The sequence below is a fragment of the Phaenicophaeus curvirostris genome, chromosome 2 (genome assembly GCF_032191515.1).
Source record: "Phaenicophaeus curvirostris isolate KB17595 chromosome 2, BPBGC_Pcur_1.0, whole genome shotgun sequence".
Classification (NCBI taxonomy): domain Eukaryota; kingdom Metazoa; phylum Chordata; class Aves; order Cuculiformes; family Cuculidae; genus Phaenicophaeus; species Phaenicophaeus curvirostris.
The window spans coordinates 7,042,405-7,069,253 of NC_091393.1; the positions used below are offsets into that span (position 1 = coordinate 7,042,405).

The 26,849-nt window shown below is 36.7% G+C and overlaps 1 protein-coding gene across 5 annotated transcripts in view; it reads left to right on the forward strand.

Moving 5' to 3' along the window:
- EPHA7 (EPH receptor A7) overlaps positions 1 to 23,483 on the forward strand; it is a 173,396-nt gene extending 149,913 nt beyond the window's left edge. For 2 of the 5 annotated variants that reach the window (XM_069851178.1, XM_069851175.1), the window contains exons 12-17: positions 326 to 387; positions 1,291 to 1,500; positions 2,541 to 2,690; positions 7,321 to 7,514; positions 8,607 to 8,762; positions 21,965 to 23,483. In XM_069851178.1, the coding sequence (XP_069707279.1) occupies positions 326 to 387; positions 1,291 to 1,500; positions 2,541 to 2,690; positions 7,321 to 7,514; positions 8,607 to 8,762; positions 21,965 to 22,160 (968 nt within the window). In that variant the 3' untranslated portion in view covers positions 22,161 to 23,483. Of the gene's footprint in view, positions 1 to 325; positions 388 to 1,290; positions 1,501 to 2,540; positions 2,691 to 7,320; positions 7,515 to 8,606; positions 8,763 to 9,940; positions 11,630 to 21,964 lie in introns of those variants that run through there. The other 3 variants (XM_069851179.1, XM_069851176.1, XM_069851177.1) reach the window with 2 other exon arrangements.
- The last annotated feature ends 3,366 nt before the right edge of the window (positions 23,484 to 26,849 follow it).

Here is a 26,849-nt window from a genome sequence, read left to right on the forward strand (position 1 = left end):
CCTCAAAGACCATGCAGAGAAATAAGTTTTCTCATGTATTTTCATATTATTTAGAGTGCCATTGTTCCAGAGTCCTGTTCACACAGCAGGAGTTAGGAGAACTAAATGACATTTTGATTTGTATGGTTTAATTTTGTGAATCATGATCACGTTCCATGCAGACATTTAAGAACTTACTAGAACTCAGTAACAGTGCTGGAGGCTTCAGAAATGTTCGTTGTCTCAATGATTTAGTCCCTCAAAGGAATATAATGTGTTTTATCAGGAAAAGGCAGTCTATTTGTGTTACAATTTCCCAAACAAAATCTGTCTTCTTCTCTTTCAGGGAAACCAGTCATGATTGTAATAGAATACATGGAGAATGGGGCCTTAGATGCATTTCTTAGGGTGAGTACAAAAATGAAAACATATATAAATCTATTTTAAATGACATATATTTTGTCACTTTTACAAATATGGTTTTGTTTATGTGTATATCTATATGTATACATGCATGATATACATATCATTAAAATGTGATTTAATGTGGGATAGTCATGGCTGTTTTTATTATTGCCGTCTGCTGAAGTTAAAAACCAATGATACCTGAAGTCCGATCTTCTGCCTTTGAGAGCAGAATTTTATTGTGTCAGTGTGGTGGAAACCAGCAGACAAGAATCCCTAAATTAATTATGGACATGGTTAAGAGAGGAACAAAAAAAAAAAGAAATGCAAGTTCACAAGAATTTAGCATTTTTTTAATGTGTTCTGAACTGGCCAGTTCTGACTCCTTAGCTGGAGTTCAAGACAGCGTGAAACAATGTATGAACACTACAGAGAACAGAAAGATTTTTACACTTGTTTGATAAACTCCAAGCTATGAATAAAAGTATCAGTATCTAGGGCTCTAAAGGGAGATAGTTCTTATTTTCTTAATACATATAGCTATGCCGAGAGGTGAAAAGCGTAGAAGCTAATGATGAAAAGCATAGAGGCAAACAATGAAGAACATAGAGACAAGGTATAAAGGGCTGCACATCAGGTAAACTTTCTTAGAAAAGACTTGCGAGGACTTAGCCAGACATGTACAGTAATCATCAAGTTTTACTTCTAGTACATTAACTACTTACACATTTCTTAACTGGATGTACTTCTTTATCTCTGAAAATTTATGTTTGAAGTGAGTTTCTTCACCCCAGGATGAACTGCCACAGAAGTAGTAAATAAGTAGAAAGCTAACACTGTAAAACTAATTCTTATTTCTCTTCTCAGCTATACTAACAAGAATCGCTGTTCCTTTCTCCCCTCCAGAAACATGATGGGCAATTTACTGTCATTCAGCTAGTGGGAATGTTGAGAGGAATTGCTGCTGGAATGAGATATTTGGCCGACATGGGATACGTACACAGGGATCTTGCAGCACGCAATATTCTTGTCAACAGCAACCTTGTTTGTAAAGTGTCAGACTTTGGCCTTTCCAGAGTTATAGAAGATGACCCAGAGGCTGTCTACACTACTACTGTAAGAGAAATCGATTGGTTCTCATAGTTTTTAGCTGTGTTTTTTAAAAAGCTGCATGTTTTCTTGAGCCTGTAGATTTAGAGAAACACATTAATTGCTTGAGAAATGTTAACAAGTCAAAAGGAAAAGAGTCTATTTAAGGACTGATGTTTTTGTAAGAACACACATTTTTATTTGGTAAAGTTCAAAAAATTTTGCAAAGTATCTTTATTATTTCCATCTTCATGATTTTCTGTTTGAAAAAACATGAAAGTATAAAATTTGAATAATCTCATTTACTATGAGTCAATTAAAATATTTGTAGACTATTACTATTTTTCAGACTAGATTTTACCTCACCAAAAAGTTGACTAGCTTGAGGCCAGACTGTGACAAAGCTTGTCTCCTCTGTCTTCCCTTGCTTTTGGGTGGGACACTTTTCTTAAATAAGCATTCATTGAGCACAGTGTGATCTTTATTCTTTTGTTGAGCCAGCTCCATTTTCCCACCTGTGGGGCCTCTCTGTACCTGTTTTCACATTATGAGGGGAGGAGAGGCCCCTGGAATCTGCTCCCACAGGTGCAGGGATCCAGGAAACCTCACTGGCATTTGCAGCTGTCACTATTGCCACCGGGCTGTATGTGGGATCCTGGTTTAAAAATGTCAGACTGAGATTTTAGAGGAGCTGTATGACAATTCAGTGGGGTTTGTATGTGCAGGATGAGATTCTCCTCATCTAAGTTCAGCCTGCCACGAGTTGAATAACTGGTGTAAATCAGACATCTAAGCAGCACCTTAAAATCAGTGGAGAGATAAGCATTGCCAGAGATGCATCCCACTGAGCATAGACAGGTGTCTAAGTTTCTATAGTCCAAGTATTTTGAGAGCCTAGACTTCCTTAGACTCCTTTGAAAATTGTGCAATCAGGCAACTGTAGCAGATGATATAAGTACTGCTTTTGATGTTGTTGGAAATAATTATAAACACTCTCTACAGAAGATGATATGGAAATTTTGTGAAGAAAAAAAGAAAATTTCCTTATTTTCTTTTTTTTTTTATAGGGTGGAAAAATTCCAGTGAGATGGACAGCTCCTGAGGCCATCCAGTACCGCAAATTTACATCAGCCAGTGATGTGTGGAGTTATGGAATAGTTATGTGGGAAGTAATGTCTTATGGAGAACGGCCTTACTGGGACATGTCAAATCAAGATGTAGGTTATACTTAGTCCATTTGTGAGAGTGCATAAGTGGATATGTGTGTATATGAAAAACAAAAATTACATCTTATTAATACATACATATCTGTTTCATTACACATACTTAAAATATTGATTTAGAAATAAGATTTGTTAAAATACTGTAGGGTTCTCACAAAATGGAAAAGTTACAGAGCTTTTGCTTTCTACCTAAATCTGTAGATTGTTCTTTCGGTGTGGATGTTGTAGGTATCAAGTAAAATTGGAACTTCAAAAATAGTTATAAGTGTGCTTCACTTCATTACACTTAAGCACAGGAAGAATTATTTATTTTTCCATTAAAAAATTACTCTGAAGTTTCTAACCTCAGAGCAATGATAAATGACTTGAAAAAATTTTTTGAAAATCTGAGTGGGAGTTTAATGACCTACTTTGGCTTTTTCAAGTTCATTATGCTGATTTAACAATATCCTTGTTTGCATAAATTGTGACCCAGAGCAACAGGTCAGCATTAATAGAGCAGATGGGTTTTAATTGTGATTTCTGACAAGAGTATCTATTAATATAGAAAGAACATAGAAAAAGGCCAAGCAGGTGAAAAAGATGTCAGAAAGAGTATCAGTTACAGTTCTTCAGGTCAGGTGCTTGAGTGGGGTATTATTGTTGTTGTTATTATTATTATTATTATTATTATTATTATTATTATTATTATTATTATTATATTTTTACTGAATGACCAATATCAAAGTTAAAAAAAAAATGATAAAAGTGTAAATGATGAGTCAGTTTGGCACAGTGCAAAGTTGTTAATATTTGACAGGTCTCAGTGTCAAAGATTTCATGGACTGTCAAAATATGGGCAAACAAGTCCTTGGGGCAGAGAAAGAGAAATATTTACATTCCCTGGACACTCAGTAGATTTTCATTTCTTTTGACACCTTCCTTCTGTACTAGATTCAAACATAAAAAGTCTGACAGGAATATAAGATGCCTCAGACGCAAACCTTACCTATCTTTCAGGGAACAATAAGGAAAAGCTTTTAAATAGGGGAGAAATTTAGAGATCTTCATACATCTTGTTGGATTTTGAAAAGTATTTTCTCTGTTGGTAACTGCCAGCAAAGCACATCTCTGAACCATTTCATAAAGCAACTAATTACCACTTCTTGCTATTTCATCTCTTTTTAGCCTCTTTCATAGTAACCTGCAATAGAACATATTTAAAAGATGTATCAATTGCTTGGTAAAATAATTTCATATATTCTTGTATGCTGTGACCTTCAAGCATGTCCTGAAACATACCTTCCAAAATATACAACCCATCCTACCAATCCCATAGATAAATCAATGATGCAAAAATTTAAAATCATCTTATGATTAGTTATTTATTCTCCTTTAAAGTCAGAAATGGGAGTATTTAACTAGAATAAAAAAGTGCTAAATGTGTCAAATTTACATATACACTCAGGCAGTTTATGTATCTTAAATGTATCATTTTGCCCAAATTGAGTGTGGGCGTAGTCATAGGCCAGACATGATCTAGAGAATATGTCTCCTTGACCTTGGATCTTTAGATGGTATTTCTTTAATTCTGCCCATCTTCCTTTAAGTCATCGTTTTAGATTAATGAAGGATACAAATTTGTGTTGTGATCTCTTTTTAAGCAAAATTCTTCATTCTAGTAACAACCTGGAGCTAGGGTGCACCAGACTAACACTCATCCTACAAGCTCCCCACAAAGCCACAGTGGACTCAGCACAGATGATACACAGAATCTCCCCAACTTTTCTGAGCATTGGGCTACCCTCAGCTTAATCTTCGCTGGTAATAGTAGCCTTCAAACTGCTGCACTGCACCCTATTCCCCTCTTAGACTGATGGCATTTACCATTTCTTACATTCCGTTGGTTACTGACCCTAGGGCAGATTAGTTCCTAAGAAAAGGGCAAGTGTTTGGCTTACAGATTTTTTTCTTTGCTGTACTCCTGGATTTATTACTATTATTATGAGTATTAATTTGTGACATGTACCCAGAAGCAGAGAGATAACATTACATCGTGCAGTTACCCATATTTAATAGTTCTTTGTCGGCAACCACTATATACAGTGAGCAGACCTAACCCTCTTCTAATCTGCTTTACATCCTCAGATAGCCTGGTTATGATGAAAGCATAGCTGACTTGTAACAGTATTCCCTTTTTTTTTGCAGCAAAAGCAGAATTTGGAAAGCAAATTGTGTTAAGTGTAAATATTATAAATCAATTCTATTAGTAGGAACTCCAGCTGTGTCCTCTTTGTAGCTTTGCTTATTTAAAAAAAAAAAAATTCCTGCATCTGTTCCATTATTTTGGAGTACTGATTTTTAGATTTCGACCCATACCTTTCTTAGCAGAGTAGACACTTGTAGTAACCCTCAACGCGCCCAAGTTTTTTATAAACTTCTTGAAAAATCAAACAAACAAAAAAAACCCTTTACTTATCAACATTATCAATATCTTAGAATGTTTTTTTCAATGTTCTGGGTATTTCCAGCAGTTCCATCCATCCTAGAGAATTCATTTTTTCTTATTTCCCAGTTTCATCCTTCTTGCTCAGAATATATATCAAAGAACGTGATTCTGCACTATCCCCAAAATCTTTTAAAAATAGTATCACCTTGATTTCCACCTGTCTTCAGGCTTCTCTGCAGATTGTAGTGAATGTGGAAAAGTCCTGTTCATGATACTTTTATTCATGTTTTCATTACCCCTTACTATATTGGATATAGTCATATCTAGGTGGTTTGCCAGTTCTAAGAGTCTAAGATATTTTGGTGGTTTTGTTGGCGGTGGTGTTACCTACTTTTTCATTTTTCATTGATTGTCTCTGCGTTCTGACCTTTTAAGCCACTGCTTGCTTTGCAGTAAATCATATGTAGCATGGACAAGGGATTGAATACCTTTTAACTTTGAAAAGATCAGAAATTTCTGCATTGCTTTTCATAACACACCTGTTGTTCTATACACACTGTGACTTATTTTTCACTTTTATTCCAGTGCTACTTTTAAGCATAAGGAGCTATTCCTCTGTTTTTTCTGTTAATACTGATCTAAAAGATCTTTAATTTTACTTCTAATATTTTCTTTCTTATATAGTATTTTTTTTCCAATTTCACTGGTCTTCTGCAGAAAGCCTCTCTCTCCACCCTGTCTGCCAGATAACCTCACTGTCTCTAAAAGGTCACCACACTTATTCTTCAAGGTGTGGATGTTACTGCAGGAACTGAATATTTCTCAGTCATTTTTAAGTTGTAAAACAGTACTGACATTCTAAATGTACAGATAGAAAGCTGAGGCCCAGGGAGATGAGGCAACTTTCCTGAGATCAGAAGGACATTCTGTGACACAAACCTGCAGTAAATGCCCTACAACTTGACTGTGCCTCCTCTTTTCACAAAACTTCTTTTCTGCAAAAGGTTTTGATACAATCATGGATTTCAAACAGCTTTTTGAAGGTCATTTTGTATTCTTTGCAGTTCTGTCTACTCTGCAGTACACTGCTTTTGAATTTTCTCACACAACCTATGGAATTTTTTTTTTATCTGAGGTTATTATTTTCACCAAACCCTGGATATGTATCAACTTTATTTATCATACCAGATCTGCTTCCTAGGGCTACATCCAGAATAACTTCTGATCTTGTTTTCTGTACAAACTAAGGGAGAAGGCAGTCCTATGCACTACCTTTCAGAAACAAGCACCCTTCCTTAGCAATTCTAACACTGCTATGTCAGTCAATGTCAGTATATGTGAAATCCCCTATGAACAATGTTTTAGCCCTTTTCCACAACCCTTTCTTATCTGCCTTGCTTCCTGATGTGCTTTCTTATCCTGCCCTCAAGCTTTACATCAGTTTCCTGTGATTTTACTTTACTCATTTTTATTTTTTACTTAAATCCAAATGGACTTGGCTAAGGAAGTCAAAGGGTGGGTGTAATTCTTGATTCAGACATTTACACTCTCCTTTGATCGTATCACCATCTAACAGCATCTCTCATTAAATCTAGCTTTCGTTTTAGGTGATATATTTAAATACCATTCAGCCAGGACTTTCTCTCTCATGTGGCACATTTCTGCTACTTTATCATTAATGTAATATGGCTAGACATAGAATATAACTTTTTTCCCCAACAATTTCTGTCTGGTAAATATTTTTCTTGGATCCTTTTATAATCTCTCCAGGCTTTTTGTATTTCATATGTGCATATACAGATCCCTATCCATTTACAAGTCAGTTGCTTCTACCACACACTCTTTCATAAAAGCCTTGGGGCAAGTAATAATGCTTTCTGAAATAACTCCATTTATCAATCTATCTGTTGCTCCCATGGTGAATTTAATTATTGTTCCCTGCTGCTCACTTGACTAGGTAATACAGCTATGTTCTGCACATATAGAACAATATGCTTAATAAGCCTAAAGATAAAGTCAGGAAAATTATTTGAAAACATGAAGGCTAGTGTCAAAACAAGTGTCTCATATTTTTGCAACAGCAATGGCAAATTTTAGTTTATTGATTTTTTTCTTCTTTTATTTCTTGAACTAGGTAGCAATATATATTTCTTAAATATCCCTTGATGAAAAATGATTAACTATGTTGGCTACTAGGTTATAAAAGCAATCGAAGAAGGCTATCGTTTGCCAGCACCCATGGATTGCCCAGCAGGACTGCACCAGCTGATGCTAGATTGTTGGCAGAAAGAACGTGGTGAAAGGCCAAAATTTGAACAGATAGTTGGTATTCTGGACAAAATGATTAGAAACCCAAATAGCTTGAAAACTCCACTGGGAACCTGTAGCAGGTAAGAAAATCTGTATTATGTGTTTGTATGGTGGTATGCATAGTTAGGTTCTGTGCGTTCTGTTTGGTGGCTGGTTCCTATTCACACTTAGTCCATGTGTCTTTCAGTTTCTCCTTCCTTCTGTTCCCCGTTCTTTCCTTCCCTCCTTTACATCTTTTTTTTTTTACCATGCTGAACAAAGCCAAAAAGCACTTTCTTAAAAAGTAACCAAAATAAATAAAGTAAACATCATGGAACTAACACACTTCTCAGCAAACTACTGCCTGCTTGTCACTTTCCACACTCTCACCACTAGCAGTCTTTGCTTTCCTTCTTTCTTAAAATGATAAAGTGTAGTGGGCAAGAATCATCATTTACTGTAGTTTTATATCATGCGTCCCTTACCCTAGGAACTGCTACAGTAGAAATAGTAATTAATACTCATACTTGGCCAATGTACTTTGACGTTGCACTCTAGATTTTTATCTATCATTTTCTGGCTTTAACTCCTTCTAGTGATTGCATCTCATTATGTTTCATGGCGTAGCTTTTAATGGCTTCTTCATACATTTCAGGTGAATTATTTAATCATGGTAATCTTTTAGATCACTGCACTAGTAAATCAGTTGGCCTGTGTTCTGATCCCAGTTCTTCTACTGACTGATTTACTGTGTGACCTTAAGCAACTTACTTTGTGTCTCTGCTCTTTACTTGTCTTTGTTTTGTCCCATACAATTGAATAATGGGAATAGCTTCTACTTTTTTTTCTACAATGCTTAAAAGAATAGCATCTTTATTTTCTCAGCAACTTCAGTTGCAGCTGTTGTCATGCTAGGTAATAAGGATGATTTTCTGTTGGTAATAGCCCACTAGGCTGATTTTACTCACTTTGATCTTTCATCCTTTATGTCAAAAAGCTTAGGAAATACATATTGTGAGCTACAGAGTAGTCAAGAGCTGTTTGCGAAATAATCTGAATTGTGTATAAAGGTCTACTACTTTCTACTCGACATTTTTAATACTCCAAACTTATTTGACTCTCACCTTGCTAAATACTCCCTGATGTTTTACTCTCTTTGGAAACAACTTACTTTCCTTTTTCCTTCTCCATAGACCAATTAGCCCTCTTCTGGACCAGAACACTCCCGATTTTACCACTTTCTGCTCCGTAGGCGAATGGTTACAAGCTATTAAGATGGAAAGATATAAGGATAATTTCACAGCAGCAGGCTACAACTCTCTTGAATCAGTTGCCAGGATGACTATTGAGTAAGTTAGTACTGGGCATGTTTAACTTGCATTTAGGGAATTTCTAGGTAAAACAATACACAATGTTCAACTCTAAAACTTTACCCTAAGTATAAACATGGTACTTGGGGTTAAGCCAGTTGGATTAGCAGCTGAAGATGTTCTACTAGAGCATCCCATGACAGGGTAAATACCCTGCTACTTATGTGTGGCATCACTTTTTTCTCTGCTTTTGAGACCAACTGAAATAACACCAAGGGGCTAGAATTTTAGGGAGAATGTGACCTATTTCAAAATATGTAAGTATAGGAAAAGAACCACTTTGCCTCTATTACCAAATTGGTACCTTATTCCAGACATGTACTAGGAAGATGTGGAATTTTCTTCTAATTGGCTGGAAGCTGTCTGTACCCTGCAACAAATGACTTTGCATCAGGATAAAAATCCATAGAAGCAAAACAATTTTCTGAAGGCGAGCATGGCCTGTATTGGTGTGACCATCTTAAACAGGTCTTCTTGGCACTCTGCAAACAGCATTCTTGTCCGGGTGATTGCCAAACACACGCAATTCCTCTTACAGAGAGCAGTGTTTTTCTAAACAAGTTTCTAAATAATATTCTCAAGTTTGCAATGCTACTGTTATCTGCTGGGTGTCACTAGGGTTCTCAGCCTATAGCTTGGGAACTGTCATCAGAGGCCACAACCTTCTACTAGGTCACTACCACTAGCAGTGGAATTGAAGCAGCTGCTCCTCTTTCATTTGCGTGATGGGTATGGGTCAATATGCAGAGATTCTATAGGCATCTCTTTAGGAAGCAGAATGTGATCCCCAAAATCTTGTACTTACACATAATTTTGTCCTGAAAGCCACCAGATGTGTTGTGCAAGAGAAGTGTCTCTTTATTTGGGTGCCCTTAGAAGCCACAGTGAAAGATTATAATGCAAAACATCCTGGCCTCGTTCTCAGATGTGGAAACACACACAGTGTAATTACATGACATTTGCCATGTAATTGCACTCCTTTCTGATGAGCTGAACAGCGTCTATATGAACTTCACAATACTCAGTTGAGGTTCCAGTGTAGTTTCAATGTTAGAAACCTGTAGCCCACACCACTACGTACCTTTGACTCACAGTTGAATACCATACGTAGCAGTCTAAGTTGAAAAATTAACAATGTACGCATTTATCTTCCCCAGGGATGTGATGAGTTTAGGGATCACGTTGGTTGGTCATCAAAAGAAAATCATGAGCAGCATTCAGACTATGAGAGCACAAATGCTACATTTACACGGCACTGGCATCCAAGTGTGATAGACATTTCTCCCTTATGAGGGAGGTGACAGACTGAGAGAACAGCACTGGCCTTCAGTATATATGAAGTGCTACTAGAAGACACTTGATTTCCTGGGTCCTTCCTGCAGTGAATAGAAGAGCTACAAGAAGCACCTACAGACTTGAACTCCTAAGTGCCACCAGACTTTATGAAAAGGGAATTAGGATCCACCAGTGGTGGCAAGGAAAACAGCAGTGACAATAAACAAAGTACTACCTGAATAAACATACAAACACCTTGAGCTCTCTAACCTCCTTTTTATCTAATAGACTTTTTAAATGTACATAAAAGAAATTAAAAAAGAATATATTTGTCAGATAAAATCATGATATTATTGTTGAATTCAACAAAATATTTTCCTTAAATCTGTGATTTCTGAATCTTTTTTTAATCATTTGTGTTTATTCTTCATAAAGACTTTCTTTTAGTATGGTGTTTATATCTTTGGACATTTTTAGTGCTAATTCTATGACACACTACTACACTGGGTACCTCTGAAGGATTACTTGAGTTCCTAGAGATTTAAGAATCATGACCAAGCAATGTATATCTGTCCAAACTTTGGTATCCTTTTGTGCCATTTACTTTTGTTAAATCAGCACCGTATTGACATGGCTAGCTAATTGGCAGGGAGTCAGGAAAATGCAAGTTGCCAAGAGCTCTGATATTTTTTAAAGAGTTTTTTTAAGGTTACACATATACTATCTTTTAAAAGAAAATAAAAGAGAAAAAAAATAAAAGAAAAAAGGAAAAGCAATAATGACCCCTAAGTAGTTCTAGGCACTTTTAGCAAATTGTTTGCAAGATGATTTTAATGGACTAGAGTGAAAGTGAGATATAGTCTAAGATGTAGATCTACAACTGTAAACCTACTGAGGCACTGCATTGAATGGACAAGGGATTGTAGGAGTGTCTCAGAACATGGGTGCAGTTCTCCAGTGTTAACTAAACCATTTAATCTGAGCACATCACTTTTTTTTCAATACTCTGCTTTAGCAAATCTGAGAGAAATAGCTGGCATATATTTTATATCAGTTTAAGCTGAGGAAGTCCAGCTATCAGAATAAGGACATAGATTTTATATGAGAACTGTAGAGCATGAGGCAAGGGGCAGTTCAAAATTTTCAAGTTTTTTACAAGCTTTTGCTGCTCTGAACAATGTGAGTGTGTGGGCTCACACAGACACAACAGTCATTCATCGGGAACACAGATGCATGAGTAGTTGCTCAACTGAATACCTTTTTTATGCCATTTACTTATATATTATTTTTGTTTGATTAAAATATTTAACTACCATAAGCAATAATGAATGATGTCTTTACAGATATTGCAGGAATGTATATGGACCAGAGAGAAATGCTTTAAAAAAAATCTGAAAATTGTGAACTACCCCAGCAATGAAATGCTGTACTTCCAAAGAGGATTGGGCTGCTTCTATTGATTTTGATAGAGAAAGATCCCAGGGATCAGTCATCAGTCATAAATTGGTCTTGTTTGATAATGTGGGCATCCACTCCACACAAAAAAAAAAAAATAAAAACAAAAGAAAAACCCTGTAAATGTTCCTTTGTAAAACTTGTAAATTTTATTTATACTGTCTTGTTTTGTACACACATATATGTGTAGTGAGCTCTGAATACATTGAAAATGCACTATATTTTTCTATTTTTCTTGCAGAGCATCACAAACAAACATGTATATTCAGTGATACATAATGTGTTTTCCCACATTTAGGACCAAAGATAGTTAACAAAAACTGAAATGCATCATTTCCCCCTTCCTTTTTTTCTCCCCCTTCTTAGATCACTGTACAGTGTTATATTTGTCATTTAATTTATTTGTTTCATTAGAAAAATCAGTTTGGTTATACTAATTTTTGTCCCCACACTTTTATTGAAGAAAATCTGTAAAAAGCTTTTAACTAACATAATCCCGTTACATAGACACTTCCATTTGTAATCTTTGTAATAGACTGTAAATATATTTTTGGAACTATAATGCAATGTGCATAAGGTTTATTTTTCAGTGTCCATATATGATTGTTTATACAATTCACAGCACTTTACAGTCATGCTGAGAAGCCTAATTTATTGCCTGGATTTGGGCAGAGTAAGAAAAAAAGGTGAATATTCTTATTTCATATTAGATTGTCATTCAGTAGAAATGGAGTTATTTTCATGTATGCAGCTCAAGATGGTTTTTTAACTAGTAAAATTAATTTTCTAGAAATGCTGTAGAAGTAAGATTCAGAGTAGACTACATGCCCAATATTGAAATTAGTGCATGCAAGCACTTGGCCAAGGCACTTGTGTAGCCTTTGGAACACTCTTAATTAATAAACATCCATTTTGTGTTATGAGAAATGCTAAGTGCCTCACTAGTGGGGTGAGCATCTGTGGGCAACTGCACAGGGTGCTTGTCAGTTTTGCTGCTGCTTAAGGCACCCACCATGTATTTAGGAGTCTAAGTTCAGACACCTGCTTCCTTATCAATCTTGGTTATTGTTTCTAAGGGCTTGGTAATTAAAGATGTGATGCAGCAATGCTAGTATTGCTGAGAACCCACGAACCGTAAATGTGAGAGAGTTGAGGCCAGGCTTCTCCTTTAGGACTTGTTCAGTGTTCTGAAGCACAGAGGCCTCGAAGCATGCCTGGTGACCTAGGCTCACAAGTGTAAAAGTAAGGGCCCTAATGGTATTTCTTCTTTAGTTTTCCTTGTTTGATTTAAGCCATCTTCTTCGAATAGTAAATACATTTTAGCATTCATCTGTATACCTTGACTGCCTTAACGTTGCCACAGATTTTTACACATTTGAAAGTGGTAGAGTAGACCCAGAAAGCACAATCACTATCAATACTCCTATCATATCTATCTGTTCTGCAATTTAGAGCACATGCATGTAAATGGATCTGTAACCGGTAAAGCAGCAACATATTGACAGTGGTTGCAGTTCCTCAGGTTCCAGGAAAACATAGTCCAGCGTAAGAAAAATAAATTGCCAGAGAATGTTGATGTTCATGGGAGGAACTAAAGAAAAGTTGGATTGGAAGGAGAATTGAAGGCTAATTGACAAAACAAAGAAATTAATTCAGTTCTGGCCTAATTTCGTTGAATTTGGAAATTATACATCACTAAAGACAGAATTTCAGGCTGTCAGTGAGGCTGATCTTTCTCAACTTTATCCTTCTACAAGCATCTAAAAGAAAGATGCCTTAACCAAGCAGGATGAATCTCCCTTTGGGAATGCTTATCTCCATTACCCATAGAGGGAACCCAGATGATTAGCTTAAATTAGGCATCTAATGTCTAGATAGTTAAAGTTAGGTGAGGTGATTCCTACCGTATATGTCCTTGGCTGCTACAGTTTCTCCTGCAAGCTTACTGTCATAGAAAGGCAGCTCCTCCACTACTAGTATGTCCCAGAATATATTTAAACTGGGCTTTATTATGAAGAGGGGTGTTTGGGTTTTTTTTGGCAGCGATTTGTACCAGATTGTCTAAATGCTTTTTGTAAATGGGTATTAATTCTTGAAAACATTTTTGATTGCTCTAAGGAAGACCTGCCTAGTAAATTACACTTATCGAATATTTTAAATACTCAGAAATATTTGCTGACATACTGCTTCAGTCCAGAGGTGATGTGGTCAGATATGATAGTTCCTGTTTGCAAAACCATGTTTATCTAAAGCCTTGCCATGTAAAATCTCCAGGAGGCAAAGATGCTTAAATGTATCTCAAATTGAATGTTGCCTTTAATATTTCAATAATTGAGCTCTGTTTGTATTATTCTCCATTTAAAATGGTTTTTTAAATATTTGTTTAAGGCGGAGTTACCTGGCATCCACTGAGGGAGTTTGAAAAAATGATTTTAAATTAAATTTACTTCTCTCCACTAGTAGTAATACGCGGTAAATAGTTTCCACTGTTTTGAATGTTACAGAAACTATTGCTTTACTGTGGGGGATGAAGGGGTTTATTTTGTTTTGTTGTTGGTATTTTTTTACATTTATTTCTTAGTAATTGAAATAAAAAATAATAATTTGTCCTTAACTTTCTAAATAATTCCTATATAGTGATTTTGAGAATGATTTAAATTCTGCAACTTTGGGGTTACTACTGAGACAGCGATCATGTCGCTGCAGCCATAATACCAAGCAATACTGAGACATCCTGCCAAAGGGGTGGGCTCAGCAAGCATTCTGTTGCCTAGTAATGGCATGAAGCAATCCACTGGCTGTGTGTGAGGAGTGAAAGCCAACTCAGCCAAAAAAAGGGTTATTTCACATTTTAAAATTTTTATATGTGACATTAGAGCTAATACATCATTAATGCGTTACTTCCCTGCATGCAGCTTGAAATGGATATCTTCCTCCCTGAATTTGGTGTTTTGTGTTTGTTGCTTTTTTGTTTGTTTTATTTTAAATAAGTGACATTTGGGATGCTTGTCGAAGAGAACAGTTCCCAGACAGAATTACAAGGCCAGTTTAAGAGAAATACAATGCAAATTCTTGTCTAACACTAATTCTGGCAGCAGGTGCTACAGGATTATTCAGGCAGTTGGTGCTATGATTTGCTGAGCAACTAGCACAGCAGGGTTTCTGCATGTTCAAGACCTGTTAGGATTGTATGTCTTATGGATTAACTGGTGTGTAGAAACAAGCAATTTTTTTTCCCTGCTAACTTGGAACGGATTTGCAGATGGTAGGTTTGGGATTCACAAAACTACTCAAAAGTTGTAGTCTCAAATTAATTTCTAGTAAAACAAGAAATTCTGTGCAACAGCTTATATTTTCTCTCCTGTTCCCTTAAGGGTTGTCAAACCTACTTTAAAACAGAGATCTTCACTCTTTGTATAGTGCAGCCTTTTATTTACTTGGGAGTAGGCAGTTCTGTAATTAAATTTCTTGCGAAAAGGACTGGGGAGGGGCAAGGAGGAGTAGGGAGCATGAAAGTTTGGGAATAAGAAGACAAAAATTAAGAAACAAAAACTGAATCCAACTTCTGAAATGCCAAGTATAACTGGGCTCACCATTTTTGTAACACATTCCGTATAAGGATTTGAAAAATATGAGAGATTAAACCATAGGCATATAATCTGCAATATCCTGACTAAAGAGTAATGGCAGAATGCAAGCTACATTTGTGGGACTTTTTTCCTCTCTGGATTTGTTTTTGTGAGATTTTTAAGTTAGGATAATTGACGCATGCATTTAGCGTAAAGTCTGCTGGGACAGGCTAAGGGACAAAATTAGTGTGCCTGTAATATCCATTAAATTCTCAGTGCACTTTCAAGGTGGGTAAGGGTCAGGCAGCTTGAAAGTGAAAGGAATCATGTGGAGTTTATATGCTATACAGACTGTGTAGGTTATGTCCAGTGAGATTACGAAAGGTTAAAGTTAAAGAAGAAACCTCTCACCTTTGTACCTGGTTGAAAGTGAGAAGATGGGAGTGAGTGGAAAGAGAGGTCTGTGAAGCCATTCAGAATGTGTGAGTCTAAGTCATAGGGTTCTGCAAGACATTACTGGCAGGGGAGTTAAGGACTGCTGAGGTTTTTTAAGTCAAAAGGCACAGTTAATAAAAAATACTTAATAAACTAGTATGGAGTGGTTTTAGTACTCTTGATTTTTTCCTCAGGACAGATTGGAATTTGACAAAGAGACTAAACTGAGGCAGATGGGAAAGCAACTGGTAATACACAGCTCATTCAAGCAAACTTGAAAGAGACATGAATGGGAAATTTTACATTAAAAGCCTGAAATTAAAGCATGGACTCTGATTCTATGTACACTCAGGAGGTTTTAGAGTAGTTCTTTTCAGGTCCAGGGCAATGATAGGAGGTTTAGCATGGATACTACACAAACTGGGTGAAATTAATGTCTAATTAGAGTGGTCAAAAAAAACCCAAAGTCAAAATGTCTTGATAGACTTTGAACAAGATGTGATGCACCATGCAAAACTTGTGTAGCCAGCCAAATGTATCTTGAACAAAACAAGACATAATGCCTAGTGCCAGAAGAGCAAAATCAGGAACAGAAAATCTATTCATCCATGGACGAAGGCTTCTGCATTTAATTGAAACAAATAACTGATTTTAGAACTGTGCTGCTGCTGCTGCTGCTGCTAATAATAATAATAATAGTAATAATGAAAGCCTACAGTTTAGAGGTCATCTGATGAATCATGATATTACTACCACTGAAAAGCACACTCAGTGTTTCAGCCACAGCTATGCCCAAAGGCTTATGTGTGCTACTGGTATTAGAATTTCACAACTGAGTATTTTGAGTCATTTATAAACCAGAGGCATTATAGCCAAAAGTCCATAACTAAAGTCTTCCTTTCTTGTGCCAACGAAAAAAAATAAAAGGAAGGAATGCTGAGGGTCTATCAAGTGCAACAAAAAAAATCTTCTGGTTGTTTCCTTAGAATTACCAAGAAAATCATAAGTTTCTCTCTTATATCAAGAAACCATCTACTGGTTCCAATGATGCTGTCTCACTAAGAAGAAAAATCATCTGTTTTACCCGGACATCCAAATCTTGTTTGAAAGAGGTTAGACAGAATTATAGATAACAGGTATCCACATTGATCCTTCACATTTCTTGTCTGTAGGAAAATTACTCAGGCAATTTTTTCACTGTCATTCAACCTGTCTTACTACACTAGCTTCCACTGGCTTACCTGAAGCGCTATGTGTCCATTTTTAAGTTGTCTGCAGGAAAACATCCATCAATTTCCTTTCCTCAGAGACCAACCAGCCTATGTAAAGAATGCATGTGCAGCTTGAGTGCAAGAAGGTGCAAGAATCTCAGATTTGTTTTCTCAGGGGTCTTCTTTCCAGATTTTGCTCAGAAAGTGAAAGAGATGGGTCTATGGGAAGCCTGTGTGTAGAGGTTCCACACCCTGTGGAACACTCTACTTACCAAAGTATGGAGCTTTCTGGGTAGCAGATATCCTCTGTCATTCTTAGCGAAACTATACCACAAATGCAAAACCTATGAGTCCATAAGCCTAAACAAATAAGAAGTTAATTCTATAACAAAATGAGACTAAGACTAAACCATGTATTCAGTTTGGTCTTGGTGACACTGGTGCTTCCATGTAAGGTCAGTGGAAGACTAAAATGGGTCCGGACAATAGAAGAGGGGGAAATGATTCAGTAGAGTGTGGGGACTCTGGCTAGGAAAGAAAGGCTGAGAGGAGGGGGTGGACCTATGGGCAACTTTGGGCAATCTTTGTATTTCACTTTCAACGTCTTTGTGTTGCAGAGCCCTTGGTCTCAGTCCATTTCACCTCAGGTCTCTCTCCTGGCTGTTTTAATCAACCAGCAGCTTAAGACCTCCGTTACATTACTCAATACAAAATAGCAATGTTTTCTTCTCTAGTAGCCAGTGTTTACACCATCATGGACTGCTGGAGAAGAAGATAGGATTAAGTTTAAATACAGACAAATAGATTTACAGGAAAAAATTGGGCCACAGAGGTGCTGAGAAGGATTCTTAATAACTATTTTCCTTTAATATAGTACTGGGCCTCAGTACTACGGACAAGTAGATTGCTGTTGTGGAGAGAAAGTCTGCACCTTGCTCTATAACTTCCATACACACTCCAGTTAACATACTGCCAAAAGCAGGAAGGGAAGAGGGGGAAAATAAATAAATAAATAAATAAATACACACATAAACAAATAAATAAGCAAGCAAGCTTTCAGGCATTTCTTTGTAGTGCTCTTTTCAAGATAAATAATTTTCTTAATTCCTATATTACTTAAACTTTTTTAAGTCACAAATCCTCTTTGACGCTTCCTGCTTGCTGCCAAAATAATCCCAAACAGGCTGTGTGCTGTCTGTTTAAATTCTCTGTCATGAATTGCCTCATCCCCTATTAAATTGCTTGCCTACATGGGATACACATTGCAGTTGGCCAGACAATATCTTTCCTGTGGTTGTTACTTTTGTATAACAACACCCAAGTTCCTTTGCATGTCTCCATGTTTGTTTTCTTGTGCAGAGGTGCCCCTGGCTTTTAAGGGATATTTTCCCTGCCATGAGAAGGGAAACTTTTTTATGCTCTACTTCTGTTTCTCCCCAGCTGGCTTTAGTAATTACTACTTACCTAGCAGCACTCATACTATATTAGGAGGTAAGCAGAAGGTAACAGTGAGGAAGGAACATTTAGTTCCCCAGCAACAGAAAATGCAGTGTCTGTGTATGAACAACAATTCCTTCTATTGGCAATACAATCTAAGAGGGAGATCAGTGGTAGAAATCAAAACAGCTGGTGAGGGGAGTATTTCAGGGCAGTGGGAGGAAAGAGTTACCTTCTGTGGTGTTATACTCCCATAATAAATGGAGGAAATGTCCCTTTTCATTCTTTTATACTATTATAAAACCTATTTCTCATGTATTTTATGAAATAAATATAGCTGCATTAATGAAAGTCATATAGAAACTAATGCTTTACCTGTGTTATCTGCTTCTGAGTTATTTGCTGAAAAAGAGTGGAGATATTTCCTAGAAATATTACCTGCTTTCAGAATAGTAAAGTATCTTGATAATTGTGGAAAAAGAAAAAAAATCCTTACATAGTAAGCCTTCAAAGTAGCTAATACCCTTTTTACACTTGTATTTTGAAATAGGATTGTGTAAAACTGAGTTTATTTTTTTAACATCAGATGCTGCTATTTAAATTTAAAATAATAGAGGAATGGATATTGTATATTTCATGATGCTTTTACATGCAAATACCGTAAGTTCTATTGTGTTGCTAGTGTTTTTTTTATTTAAGACCTTTTGGTGATGTAAGCTCTTGTTAGCTAAGATCACTGAGCACTACTAAGCAGATGAATATGATACATATTATTAGAAGCCATTTGCTGAAAGTACGGACATATCTCACAAAGATGACATCCAGCTGTTACTGGATCACTCAATTTCCTTCTCTAGTGTAAATACAGAGCAACCCAACAAACTGACTACCCTGATGCTTATTGACAGCTGAATCATGACTACCTATAGCTCAGGATACACAGCTGATTGAAATGTAGCACCTATCTGGCATCCTTTTACATCTGTTTCCAAAAAGGTTCACCTTAAATTTTTTGTGTGATTTGATAAATGGCCTGCTTCTATTCTAAGAACATATGAAAATTTTACAAATCTCTTTATTGAGAAAGACAGAGAAAGACTGATTCTACAGCTTTGGGCTGTGGGAAGGTGGTGTATAAGGCCAATGTGATGCTTTCAGCCTTCTTATGGGGAGGGGGAGAATCTGTAGGTACTTATATCATGGCAAATACTTTGAGCTGCAGCTGTTTGCCTGGAAACGGTTGGTTAGGCTAATCCTAACCCAAAATTATGTCCGAAATTCCTTCATGAATTGTAGAATCCCTTCCCTTCCTGAAGCACCTTTCCCTTCCAGACATCCCCTCTGAAGTTGGTATTAAACTTATTCTGGGAATGAGGAGACTGTTGTTCTGAGTAAAATGGAGTCTTTTCGTAGAAGAGGTTGAGTGGGCCTGTCATGACCCACATATTTTGTTCTGCAGACACCGCATTTTCCCATACCATTCTGCTATTGCTCAACTGTTAGATAAAATGCATGTGATCTCTTTGATCCTTTGTTACATGTGTTTCCTGTTTAAATGGTGAATTTAGCCATCTACTTTCAGAGAAGGTTTGGGACTGTGAATTACTGAAAAGTATTTTCCCAGGGCGCATCCAGATTTACTGCTAGGATACATGATGGACATACCCAGAACTGTTTGAGAACTATTTCTCATTGAGTTTTCTTTCTGTGGAAGTTACAGTGTGGGTGGTAACTTGTGTGTATACTAGTTTTGTCCCATTTTGCCTACAGGCATTCCTTGGCATGTATCAGAGACTGGGTAAATGAGTGCTAAATCAGACCATATAGATATTCCACACAAGAACCGAAGTGCTGTCGTCACCTCAGCAGAGTTTATCAGCTGGTTTATCCACTGTCCTTGAGTAGCTTTCCGTTTCTCCCAACAGTGTTAGTTTTCTATGTCTGTCCAGGGAGACAGAATATCGAATTCAGGCATTGAATGACACTGGACAGCAGGGCAGCTAAAGATGAAGTGTTAAGATAATGAATAGCTGGGTCATACAGTTCCAAGGAAATTACCAGATCGATTTGTTCTATGTCACACAGGGATCCTCATCTCTCATTTGTGGATGTCTCATATATATTAGCTTGCATTTGCTCACTGCCAGCGAGAGTTAAACTTGCCAGCGAGAATCAGGTGTATCCCAGAGTAAAGTCATGGCACAATCCAGGGTACACGTACACTATCTCATGAATCTCTTAATATGCAGATCTTCATCCTAGTGCTGACAAAAAATGTCAGTAGAGACTGAGCCAATATAAATGTAAGGTGAAGTCTGAAATATCTATGCATCTATGTGACTACCACTTGCCTTTAACTTTGAATAAATTCACATGTCAATCATTTTTACTCATTCAAAGACTTAATTGCCTTCAAAAAAAGCAAAAAGAAACTGAACATCAAAATACTCTTCCTTTGGAAAGGTTTTCTCCTCAGAGTTCCTTTTTGCTGCATTTTCTCATACATTCCTTGCACTTCTTGGGCTTCAAAGAGCAGGTGAAAAAAAAGCCTCATAGAAGTGAGATTTAGCTTAGTTAATACCTTCCCTTCATCCTTAGGACACATCACTAGAGACAATAAAAAAACCATTCTGCCCCTCCATCAGATTGATTCCTGTAGCTTTTCTTTTTTTTTTTTTAGACATTACAACTATTAATATTGTCAGATCCTGTTCTCAGCTTATCATAAAACATCTTCTCCCATTTTGTCCAGTTTGGTGACAGAGATGTATGGCATGCTACAATGTATTAATAATGCTCTTCTCTTGAATGAGTATCTTCCCTTTGATTCACACTGTTAAATAATCTAATCCATATGCTGGAATGATGGGTACTACTACAGAAACAACAATAAGGATATTAGTTAGTATGGCAGGGGGATATTCCACTGCTGGTTTATTTTTCTTTAGTATTAGTGTTACATTGGCTTGTCTCAATGTCTGTAATACATTACTTTTCTCTCAGGAATTTTCAAATAATTTAGTTAAGTGATTGCTAACCATATGTAAAATAATTTCTATTTGGTCTTGGCCTATACCCATTAGTCCTAAAGCTATATTGTTTTAGAGATTGCATATGGTGAGCCTGTCACTAAAAGTACAGTAAAATCCACACATTTTTCTTTCCTTTTCTTTTTTAAGCCCTGGGTTTGGGTTAACAATGTACAAATACAAGTAACAAGTGCTATCTTGGGGTGCCTAATATCATGTAATAACTGAGACAGTTCAGTTAAAATGTTTTATAAGATTCTTCAGCAATACTGAGAGTTTCTAATAATATCAGTTAGACTAAAGGAGAGTCTGCTTTATTAGCTTACATGATAGAATCTAACTACCATATGTATGCTTTTTTAATTAAGCAGAGTTTAAATTGAACACACTCATTCTACCCTCTTCCAGCTTCCTGTTTTAAGAAGTTATTGACATCTTCTCCTAGTGCTTAATTTTATACCCAAACACCCATATGAAAAAACCCCACACCTTATTATTTTCGTCATTTACAATACTGAAATTGTCAATTATAACCCTGTGTCTCATTGAGATCCAACATGAAGCACAACTACATTTCCTCCATGTTAGAGATGTTTGCTTGGGAAAATTTGGGTTTATTGATGTTTACCTAGCTAGTAATGAGAAATTTTGTTAAGTACTGGTGTATACATGGCAATGACAATGATAGTGTGTTTTGCCTCTATTACTTCCTGATATCAGGATTCTGCTGCACTGCCAATTTCATATTGTTGTTATTATTTGTTTGACAGAATCAAAAACATGCCAGGTGCTTTGCAAAACAGAGAACAAGAAAAATCCCTTTCCAGAAGAGATGACAGCCTGAATAGAAATGGCATAATGGCAGGAAACAAAGGAAGCAGAAAGGGGAAGCAAAACAAGAGTTATAACCATAAGATCATGAGGTTGGTTTGGAGGCACAGTGAACGCTATGAGGCATTTTTTTAAAGCGCATAAGGACTGTAGTTGGGATTAGAGAATGGAAATGTAGAAAAGAAGCATGGAAAGGAATGGAGAAGAAGGGAGGAACAGACTGGCAACAGGAGGAAGAGTAAACAGAGGTGTATGGGAGAGGCCAGAACACACACCTGACTAATGCCAAGAATGAAAGACCACATCTGAAGAGCATGATGATTTCAGGAGGATGGCGAAGCAGGACATGGCGATGCTGCTAGGGAGAGAAGAGCCAGCAAAGCTGCCCTGGAAGCCTGCCCTGGAAGCTCCTCATACTAATATAACCCTGCTTCCCCATCTTCTTTCTAGCTCCCCTCTTATACAAAAAAATATGTATATAGAAGAGCAAAGGAGAAGGAGAAGCAGCTAAATCAACCATTTCCAAAGATCCTGCTGGGGAAGAAGTTTAAGCTGGTATGATACAGATATACTCCTACTGATGCTGCTGCTGGTAAAGCAGCAAAGAGCATCCTGTTAGCCTTTCTCATACAGAAAAATCAATGGGAGTCTTTGCCACTACTTACAAATAGGTCTTGCTGAGAAATACTTAGCAAAATTCTAATACAATACTTCCACCAATCCAGGACATTTTCAAATGCCCTTTCATTCCAGATAAGAAAGAAGCAGAAATCGTAACATCCACAGTGAAATGGAAACAGGGAAGAAAAATATTTGATCAGTTTCTTTTAAAGCCGAAAACAATCAATTCAGTATTACAGAAAGCTATAAGAGGGATTTTGCTCAATAAAAAAAAAATTAATAATTTTCCATGACAAATTCTGAAAAATTGGGTATTATTTTAATTATGTTAGTTTGGCTATTTTTTTTCTTCTAGAAATCTGGTGGGTTTAGAATGAAACTGGAAAATTGCCATTTTCAATCTGTCATACTTTTTAAACTACCCTTATTTCCAGGGTAAGAATTCTTCGGGAGTAAGAAAGCTGCAAAGTGGCCAGTCTAATCTCTTCCTCACTTCCTTCTCCTCTGCTTCAGTGTTGAGACATGTCTAATGATTAGGCTGCAAAGAGCAAAAACAGTTTCTATGTCTCCCTGATAAAAGGCATTTTGCCAACTTCTCTGAGAATATTAATTTGATCTGCTTACAGAAAGTTGGGTGTTTTTTTTTTTGCTGCAGACTATCCCCATTTAAATCCTGCTCATAGCTCTTAGATTTTGCCTGGGAAAGTTTATCAGAAAGCATGCTGGAAAGGCTCAGGTCTTTCTGTCTCCAGTGAAACTGTTTTTAGACAGAGTTATAGCTTACCAGATGTACTGGTATGACAGTTGAGAGGCTACTGCTCGTAGTGGAGTATTCTATTACTTATAGATACTTCTTGCTTGGTACTTCCAACCACAAAGAATTGATGTTATGGTACTGTAGGTACTTATGCATTGTACTTTTTCTTACAAATCTTAGAGGACAGCACTGGATAAGTTTTTCTTCTCCTTCAGGGTAACGCAGCTTTGCATGAGTCATTCATCTTGAGTGTACACCAGAGTGATATCAAGTTGGTCGTTGTGACGCCTTATAATATGATGCCCATTTTTAGTCTCTTCTAGCAGTAGAATAATTTAAGTATTGTCATGTGGAGACAATGGCCTTGTTTAAGAATATCTTGTTGATTCTGGATAGGATTCAAATGATTCATCTAGATGAGGAGGAGACAATTGAAAGTCATAGCTGAAATATTACCAAAAGTCCTTAACTCGTTGGGTCAGTTCATTATTATCTTGAAAATTTTGGTATAGAGTGGCTTACTGGATTCTCAGATGGCAGCAATAGTCGAATACAGGGTTTTTTTATTGTCTTCAATATGAACTTTATTTAAGTTAATTAAACTCTTGTCATCTCAGGGTACCATTTTAACTATGAGGTTTACAGGACCTACTCTTTCACTATAGAAACTACACCTACTAAAGAGCATGCTGCATATTCAAGTTAACACAATGCTCAGCTGTGCTTGAAGAATCAGGCCCACCTCAGTAATTTGTCTCTACCATTGTTGAAATAATACTGGATTTAAATAATATATGCACAGTGTCAACTTACAAAATCTACCCTGCTTAAGTTTCTCTCAATATCAAATGTAGCTCAAAGTTTTATAAGTCCACATATCATTAAAAAAGAGGCTGCAAAGCAGTGTTATAGTATCTCCATATAATACAGAATTTTTTACATATAATTTTTAAGCATTTGAAAGAATGCCATTAACTCAGATGCATAAAACTTCTTGCAATAAAAGACTCAGCATAAAGCAATATCAAAATATAGTTAATTTTTCTACTAATTATGCTTAAGCAAACTGCAGATTTTGCATAATTTTATCCCTGCTTCTGGCATGATAGCAGGTATGGAAAAAGTGTGTACCCATCATTTGTTTCTGAGGCAGGATTCCACTGTACGGCACGTTCCCAACCTCTGTCCTTCCCCCCTGCTCCCCCAAGATAATTTCCATTGGAAAAGGTGTCATAACCTCTGAAAACTGCAGTTTGACCTACTTTCTGAGTTCAGACACTGAACTTGGTGCATGATTTGGGAAGGGGATTTAATACCAGCTACCTCAGTAGGTAGGTGTTAAAGGAAAAAGGCTGAAAAAAGGAGACTACTATAATGTATTCTGAGAGTAACAGGCAGCGCAGTTATTTTACTTATTTTTTTGTTGTTGTTAATCTTACCTATGTTTTATCTGCCAATCCTTTCCTATTGTTATTTATCAGCTTTTCTAAGACTACTCTTAAATGTGCATAAAGAAAGAATAGCTGCACTGACTGAAACCACAAGTCCACATAGCCCTGCATACCTGGCAGGTGTCCTGCCTTGGTAGGGGTACAGTTACAAGGCCTCCACTGTCCCCTACAGATTAGGGATGCATTCAGCTGTTGACTTCCAGACATATTTCAGGGCTCTGTATCCAATATGTACAGTTCAAATGTTTCCTAAATCAAGGGGGCCACTATGTTTAACAGGCTGAATTTGTCCTAGGTCCTGTGAATTTACTTCCTTCTTCTGTCTCTTTCTGTCTTGCCCTTCTTTCTTCTGAAATAGAATGACCAGGGCTGCATGAATTATTCAACATAAGAGTGTATGATGTATTTATGCAGTGATATAGCGATACAGTGTATTTATACAGTGATATATATATATATATGTTTTCTATTTTGTTTACAGTTTCTTTCTTAATCATCCAAATATCCTGTTTTACATTTTTACTTGGTATGGAGTGCTTGACTTGGTGTTTTTAGGGAGCTGTCTAATATTAATTCTTTATTTTGTTCTTCTTGAAGCAATAGTTATTTTGTAGTCCCTGCCTGTGTATGTATAGTTAGACTTACTTTTTCCTTGTGCATTTCTTTCTGCGTTATCAGATTGCATCACCACTTTGTTGCCTATGGCATTCAAAATTGTGAAATCATTCTGTTGTTCCTTACAGGCAGCTTCTGATTGAAATTTTAAAAATCATTTTGTATAAAATTTTCTCATCTGACAGTTCTTAGATATCACATTTTCCTTTACTACTAATAAAGGTACTTTTGTTTAAATCCTTTGTTTTAATTCATGCCTCAGCCCAGGAATCCTTGCACATTCTTCACTATCCAGTTGCTATAATTCACTTCTGGATTTTTTTAGAATGGGGGAGGAAGGCCTTTATGCTATTGTTATTTATGTATTATTAATTGGAAATGTTAAAGGTAGAATTTAGACCTTCTAATTGCCTACTGCTTCTGACAGAGTGGTTATACAGCCTTAAGAGTGAAAAATTGCTAAAGGCTATATCTATATAGTGTGTTTAGGAATAGCCTTTAGCCTCTTAGATGTCTTGCCTCTTCACTGAAATGACAAAGACAGGTTAGGCTCATCCTTCTATACAGAAAGAGGACAGCTGGGTGTATAGTAACAGCTTCCACCAACTCTGGCATAGTGGGAGCAGTCTGAGTGGACTGGAGAAACAGCCAGGTGGGGGTAATAAAAGAAGCGAATATATTTAATTGGCATATTTTTCAACATTGTCTTACCTATAGGGTGTTACGATGTGAGACTTTCAGCATCTCTCATACAGTAGTTATTCCTCTTATTTACCTTAATATTCCCTACAGCCAACCTTAGCACCAAACAACAACACTGAGGTGCCAATTCCTCTCTTTCTCTCTATCTCAGTAAAACTTTAGCTTTCAGGGTTAGGCAAACAACTGAACGAGCTTTAGGGAACTATCCTGTCAGTGTGAGCACCCAAAGCTGCAGTTAGCCACTTCTCTTTCCTTGCGTATCTAAGCTGGGGTCTGTGTTACAACATCAGTGAAAGCAGTGAGAATAATTTGAACCCTGACTTAGCAAAGCTGTTAAACTTGATTGTGTAAAAAGGAATTCCTTCTGTTTGACCTATATCTTAACTTCACTAAAATGGCATTTTAGTAATTCTCCAAAACCTATTCTCTGTTTATACAAGGATTATGCTGTGACCCATGTTGCCTCATGTGAATACTGAGAGTATGTAATTGTAGACAGGTGAGTAGACCCTGTGAGTTGTTAGTATTCATAACATATCAGAAATCTTAGTGGGGAAAATAAGCGGGGAATATAATTGAACAATGACTGAAATTTACTATTTCTCAAGCTGCGTTGCTTCTTGTATATCTGAGAGGAGGAATGAAAAGCTTTTTTAATTTCCTTATTTGTTTTTAGAA